The sequence below is a fragment of the Diaphorina citri genome, unplaced genomic scaffold, assembly GCF_000475195.1.
Source record: "Diaphorina citri unplaced genomic scaffold, Diaci psyllid genome assembly version 1.1 scaffold3767, whole genome shotgun sequence".
In the NCBI taxonomy this organism is placed as follows: domain Eukaryota; kingdom Metazoa; phylum Arthropoda; class Insecta; order Hemiptera; family Psyllidae; genus Diaphorina; species Diaphorina citri.
This window is the reverse complement of record NW_007381167.1, coordinates 9,159-15,710: the sequence shown is the minus strand read 5'-3', so window position 1 is coordinate 15,710 and position 6,552 is coordinate 9,159. Positions and strand designations below refer to the sequence as shown.

The window sequence follows — 6,552 nt, the reverse complement described above, 5'->3', positions numbered from 1 at the left end:
CCTAGCGCTTACAAGGCAGACGCGCTACCAACCAAGCTAACCAGACTGGCAGCGAGTGAGTTTGGCTTTCCAATGAGCCAGCGCAGCGGTTCTCAACCTTTTTTCGCCCGGGTACCCAAGATTTGATCTCACGTACCCCCGACACCATCATAATGAGTACCGGGTACCCATATCTAGGCTGATGTGTACCAGAGTTTTAAACACACTCAGCAACTTTTGAGAAAATTCAGTACTTCAGTGTGCCAGCCTAGTTAGCTTAGTTGGTAGTGCGTCTGCCTCGTAAGCGTTAGGCCGCGGGTTCGATTCCCGCCCGGGGCGGATTTTATCCTGATGGGAAATTGTTCGTTCTCGGAACGGCTGGCTTTATCCTATCCTGTCTTCCTTCTCTCTTCGATTTCGGGACGATAAGACCATAGCAGTTACAGTTCCCTCTGTCAAACCTCTTTTTTTAAAAAAAGTACTTCAGTACCTTAAAGTCAAAATTCAGGACTTTTCTGGACTGTACTACACTGATAAGCCGTCAAAATTCGAAATTTACTTCGAGCCAGAACACTCATAGCTTCTATTTTCGCACGATTTTTCTTTCCCCAATACACCGATAAATTCTTGTGAAACGACAAACTTTTTGGTTGAGTTGGAGGTATGTGTCAAGTACTATATCATACGTATTATAATTATCATACATATTTCTGGACATGGTCACACTACACACCAGTCAAGTAAAGACCATGTCCAGAAATAGGTATATATGAAACGACAAACGTTTTGGTTAATTAGGAGAAGTCTCCTTAAACTTCTGGCGCGCTGGATGGCTGCGTCGTGATTTTCTTTATTTTATTTTAAAATTTTTCTTTTATCTTTATTAATTAATCCTTTAAAAGAGAAGTCTCCCATTACGCCCATTTAGGTTAGTATTCGGGTAATTATTCAGTAGCCACGACAATGAAAAAGAAAGCCCCTTTTTTGCGTTTAACCTAAAACTATAATAACACTGGTCACGCATTTGCCCGGGTTCGATTCCCGGCGGGGCCGAGGTTTTTTTCGGCTATGTGTTTGGAGTTCGGGGTGCACTCAGCCTCGTGAGGACAATTGAGTAGGTACTTTAATCGAGTAGCAACCAGTGGCGACATTACCAGAGTAAAAAGAAAAAAATTATGGATATGTCAGAAATAGTACAGGAGGCTTTTAGTAATGCTGTGATATCCACAAAAATTGTGAAGAAGCTCTCAGCTTCACCACAAGTAAATCATGATTTAGATTAGATTTTTTAGATGTCAACGTTTGGTTTCAGGTTTTGGTTCGCCAGCATGTGTTGGGCGGACTGCTTCCTTTGCTGCTTCTCGCTCCAGACGGGCGCCATCTTCGTCTCCTCCTACATGTTCGCCCTCGGCCTCCTCGGGACGGTGTACATCCCGTTCCTGCCCTTTTCGGACGACCCCGCCTTCAACAACATCTACCTCTACACGTATGGAGATACAGTCGAACCTGTCTAAGTGGGAATCCAAAAGGAACCGACAATTTTTTCCAGGTTTCCCAGTTAAAGAGGTTGCCATTTTCCTATTCCCACTTCTAGAGGTAAATGTGAACACTGGTTTGGAGGAAGAGGAATATGCTATGCTTTCCTACAAATTCCCCCTTACAGAGGTCCGCAGAAGGCTCTGGACCTAGGAGAATGGCAACCTTTCCCACTTACAGAGGCTCCGGACCGAGTATCTAGAAAAAGTCATTCCCACTTATAGAGGCTCGATTTTCCCATTTAAACAGGTTTTTTTTAGTAAAAAAATGAAGGGGCCACGATTTTTTTTCCTAGTTATCCAGGTTTCCCACTTAGACGGGTCCCACTTAGACAGGTTCGACTGTAACATTGTATGTTATTTATTATTACGAATTACCTATTTACATAATTACCTATGTAGGTATTTGAAAAAAAAAAAAAAAAAAAAAAAACATTATTGAATCATATAAGTAACAACATTCATATATTGCCACTAGACATGCCAACACCATATTTATCAAAACATAAAACTGAATTCTTCTCGAAATCAATTCAATTCAATCAATTCAATTCAATTCAAATCTGCATTATATACCTACACTGGATTAAAAACATTATCATACCAGATGAAATAAAAACATTGCCATTACAGTTATTTAACCTCCTCATTGTCCACAACTGTGGACATCTCCTCTGTAGTCATAGAATACCAATCAAATTTTGACAGGCGTAGTGCCCAATGTCCTCAATTGTGGACATGTAATCTTGTAGTAAATAAACAAACATATCCGCTAAAGTATACTCTATAGTGATAGAAATTCGATCCTTCAAAAAAGCTGCTATAAATTTAGGGCTAGCTTCACTTATATATAAAAAAAAGAGATGTCCACAATCATGGACATTGGTCATCTATCCATACAAGCGACGGGTTTCGGCTAGTGTACAATAAACATATCTAATCTACCTCTACAGTCTGCTCCTCTCCGCAACCTTCCTGCTAGCGCTCTACGGCGCACTGAGCGAAACCAAAACCGCTGTCTTCATCTCGTTACTCCTGGGGATTGTGGCCTTCCTCTATTGGATCTCCCTCACGCTGCCCTCCTTCATGGATAAGGTACATAGATGGTTTTATTTATCTGAAATCTAAATCATGATTTACTTGTGGTGAAGCTGAGAGCTTCTTCACAATTTTTTGTGGATATCACAGCATTACTAAGAGCCTCCTGTACTATTTCTGACATATCTATAATTTTCCTTTTTACTCTGGTAATGCCGCCACTGGTCGCTACTCGATTAAGGTAGCTACACAATTGTCCTCACGAGGCTGAGTGCACCCCGAACTCCAAGCACATCAGAGCCGAAAAAAAGCCTCGGCCCCGCCGGGAATCGAACCCGGACCTCCTGCGTGCAAGCCTAGTGTGATACCCACTCGGCCACGGAGGTAGATTTTTTTTATTTATTTAGGTAGGTATTATGACAATAATTGATTCACAAGCACAAAGCACATTCAACATAGAGCTGAATCCTCCTCGTCTAAAACTTCAGCCTAATAGCTGAAGTTTGTGTCGACTGAGGAGGAAACAGCTCAGGTCTATGGCATTTTCTTCAGACGTTTTCATGGCAATTTTTGTCTTCTGTGATTCACAACGCGCTTCCGGCTTCAGGTTTGACATATCCAAGAATATTTGAATGGCTAAGAGCGGACCAAGTCCAAAAAAAAAAAACTGTAACTGCTATGGTTTTATCGTCCCGAAATCGAAGAGAGAAGGAAGACAGGATAGGAAAAAGCCAGCCGTTCCGTATCTGAAATCTAAATCATGATTTATTTGTGGTGAAGCTGAGAGCTTCTTCACTATTTTTTGTGGATATCACAGCATTACTAAGAGCCTCCCGTACTATTTTTGACTTAAGTATAATTTTTCTTTTTACTCTGGTAATGCCGCCACTGGTCGCTACTCGATTAAAGTAGCTACTCAATTGTCCTCACGAGGCTGAGTGCACCCCGAACTCCAAGCACAGAGCCGAAAAAAAGCCTCGGCCCCGCCGGGAATCGAACCCGGACCTCCTGCGTGCAAGCCTAGTGTGATACCCGCTCGGCCACGGAGGTAGATGTTTTTATTTATTTATTTATTTAGGTATTACCTATGACAATAATTCATTCGCAAGCACATTAAACATATAGAGCTGAATCCTCCTCGTCTAAAACTTCAGCCGAATAGCTGAAGTTTGTGTCGACTGAGGAGGAAACAGTTCAGGTCTATCTCGGCCCCGCCGGGAATCGAACCCGGACCTCCTGCGTGCAAGCCTAGTGTGATACCCACTCGGCCACGGAGGTAGATGCTTTTTTTATTTATTTAGGTATTATGACAATAATTCATTCGCAAGCACATTAAACCTAGAGCTGAATCCTCCTCGTCTAAAACTTCAGCTATTCAGCTGAAGTTTGTGTCGACTGAGGAGGAAACAGCTCAGGTCTGTGGCATTTTCTTCAGACGTTTTCATGGCAATTTTTGTCTTCTGTGATTCACAACGCGCTTCCGGCTTCAGGTTTGACATACCTATCCAAGAATATTTGAATGGCTAAGAGCGGACCAAGTCCAAATTGTACCTTGCTTCCTTTTAACTGATTCTCCTTGATTCTTATCTGACTACTGTGTTTTTTTCCTTTTAATATCAGAGTCCCATTTATTCGTTTTTTGTTTTTGCTCATCTTATTCTTCTTTGTTTCTATCTGAGTTTTGTTGCTTTGAACTGTCCGTTTGTCCTTGGTATGTTCTATGAGATTATTTTGATTCTCTCTTAGTTTTCTACCTATAAAGGTGTGTCCAAACATAGTCGACCCCTAGTTAGCTTAGTTGGTAGTGCGTCTGCCTTGTAAGAGCTAGGCCGCGGGTTCCATTCCCGCCTGGGCGGATTTTATCCTGAACGGATAATCTTCGTTCTCGGAAAGGCTGGCTTTCTCCTATATCCTGTCTTCCTTCTCTCTTCGATTTCGGGACGATAAGACCTCAGCAGATACAGTTCCCTCTGTCAAACCTCTTACTTACTTACTAAGTAGCCATCACAGACCGCAAGGGTCCTTGGCTTCAGCCACCATGCTTCTCCACACACCTCTATCCTGTGCTATTTCTTGCCATTGCTCAATGTTTTCTGCCCCAATTTCTCTCAAAATGTTACCTCCTTGTCCTGTGAAACCTCTTGAAAAAAAATCCCTTCAATGTATCTAGAAAAATCCAAAGTCCAAGCAACATTACTTACGAGATTGTGAAACTGCGAATCTATCAGCCACCTTCTTTCGATCACTCGAAGAGGGACAGGCCAGTTTAGCGCTGATCGAATCAAAGTTTCCATCACAGTATTTTATTTCTTGAGCCGCCAAAGAAAGTTCACAGTTTTGTCCACGAGCCGCGTAGTTTATTTCGTCACTAGCTTGAAATTTAATCCCACGAACGGAAAACTTGTCGGTCGTTTGAGACCGCGAAGACACCCGATCACTCCCGACCGAATTTCCGACCTTACCCCTCTGTCAAACCTCTTACTTACTTACTAAGTAGCCATCACAGACCGCAAGGGTCCTTGGCTTCAGCCACCATGCTTCTCCACACACTTCTATCCTGTGCTATTTCTTGCCATTGCTCAATGTTTTCTGCCCCAATTTCTCTCAAAATGTTACCTATTGTCCTGTCAAACCTCCTGAAAAAAAATCCTTTCTATGTATCTAGAAAAACCCAAAGTCCAAGCACCATTACTTACAAGATTGCGAAACCGCGAATCTATCAGCCACCTTCTTTCGATCACTCGAAGGGGGACAGGCCAGTTTAGCGCTGATCGAATCAAAGTTTCCATCACCGTATTTTATTTCTTGAGCCACCAAAGAAAGTTCACAGTTTTGTCCACGAGCCGCGTAGTTTATTTCGTCACTAGCTTGAAATTTAATCCCACGAACAGAAAACTTGTCGGTCGTTTGAGACCGTGAAGACACCCGATCACTCCCGACTGAATTTCCGACCTTAGTCGAACGGGAGTTCGTCAAACATCGGCTGTTTCCGTCGGAAGAAACGCGAGTGCGGGACAAGCGACGTTTCTTTTTGAACCGCGCCAGGAAACGGCTGAGCATTGTGGTTTTTGTTTGAGGAACGGCCGGAATTTATGAGAAGAGAAAGCCTTGAATGATGACCGTTTTCAACTCCCAGACTGGTAAGTATTTTCTTGTTTACCTAGAGCAAATGATCCTTTTGATTTGATCTTTATTTCTTGAAATATGGAGACTAGACTTATGACAAATTTAGAGGCTCATGTGTGAACCCTTCCTAAGTTCGTATTAACTTTAATCAAAAATTCTATTAAAATTAAAGCACTAGAAAGTAGAAAGAAATATTTATGTCATTGAAATCAGTAAACATAAAAAAAAGGACGGACCTTTCTATAAAAACTAACCGGAAAAGGAAAACGGTAGGACCGGAATTCCAGTCTGAGTCATTTTATAAAAGTTTGTAAACGTCCGACACCACCTTATTTTTTATTTTGCAAAAAAAAAAGAAGTTAACCCACACGATTAGCTGAACTTCTAGACCGAATAGTAAGTCCTTGTTTCAATAGTAGTAGCCTACGGTATACGCAACTACACCATCTCCGTATTCCTCTGTTGTGAGCTCTCCTAATAAGACAGTAGATAAGATCGTAGTAGCTGCTAACAGTTCTACGTTCCTTTTCTCGCCAGCCACAGCCTACGCGACAACAGCCTCGCAACTTTAGCCTGGCCAATAAGCCTAGCCCTCCGCAACACTTAACCCTCGCTAGGTACCAGCACAGGCATCCCAAACTTAACAGTGCCTGCCATTGCTTCCCCAATTAGATTTTCTTCTTTTTTACTCCCCTTACATTTAATAAACCTGGGCGCAAAATGCTTCAACCTCAACCAAAGTTAAGACATAACTTGACGGTACGGAGTTAGAGATCTAGTTAACTCGGAGTTAAGCAATCTGCCCAAGCTTTTTTTATCTTTTTTTTTTATCAGGTACCGGGATAAAAAAAAAAAAAAAAAAAAAAAAAAATGA

General features: G+C 42.0%; 3 protein-coding genes across 3 annotated transcripts in view; 2 read left to right on the top strand and 1 right to left on the bottom strand.

The window, feature by feature from the left end:
• The first annotated feature begins 509 nt into the window (after positions 1 to 509).
• On the top strand, positions 510 to 2,642 carry LOC103520548. Its single transcript, XM_026831619.1, has 3 exons — positions 510 to 640; positions 1,292 to 1,465; positions 2,468 to 2,642. Exons 2-3 carry the CDS (start codon positions 1,308 to 1,310, stop codon positions 2,640 to 2,642), a joined length of 333 nt encoding a protein of 110 aa, XP_026687420.1. The 5' UTR covers positions 510 to 640; positions 1,292 to 1,307.
• Positions 2,643 to 4,019: 1,377 nt separating this feature from the next.
• On the bottom strand, positions 4,020 to 5,838 carry LOC113472060. Its single transcript, XM_026831618.1, has 2 exons — positions 5,249 to 5,838; positions 4,020 to 4,306 (listed from the first exon to the last, which is right to left on the bottom strand). Exons 1-2 carry the CDS (start codon positions 5,610 to 5,612, stop codon positions 4,020 to 4,022), a joined length of 651 nt encoding a protein of 216 aa, XP_026687419.1. The 5' UTR covers positions 5,613 to 5,838.
• Positions 5,668 to 6,552, top strand: part of LOC113472059 — a gene marked incomplete at its 3' end in the record, with an annotated part of 10,026 nt that continues 9,141 nt past the window's right edge. The window contains exon 1 of the mRNA XM_026831617.1: positions 5,668 to 5,692. Within this exon, the coding sequence (XP_026687418.1) occupies positions 5,668 to 5,692 (25 nt within the window). The remainder of the gene's footprint in view (positions 5,693 to 6,552) is intronic.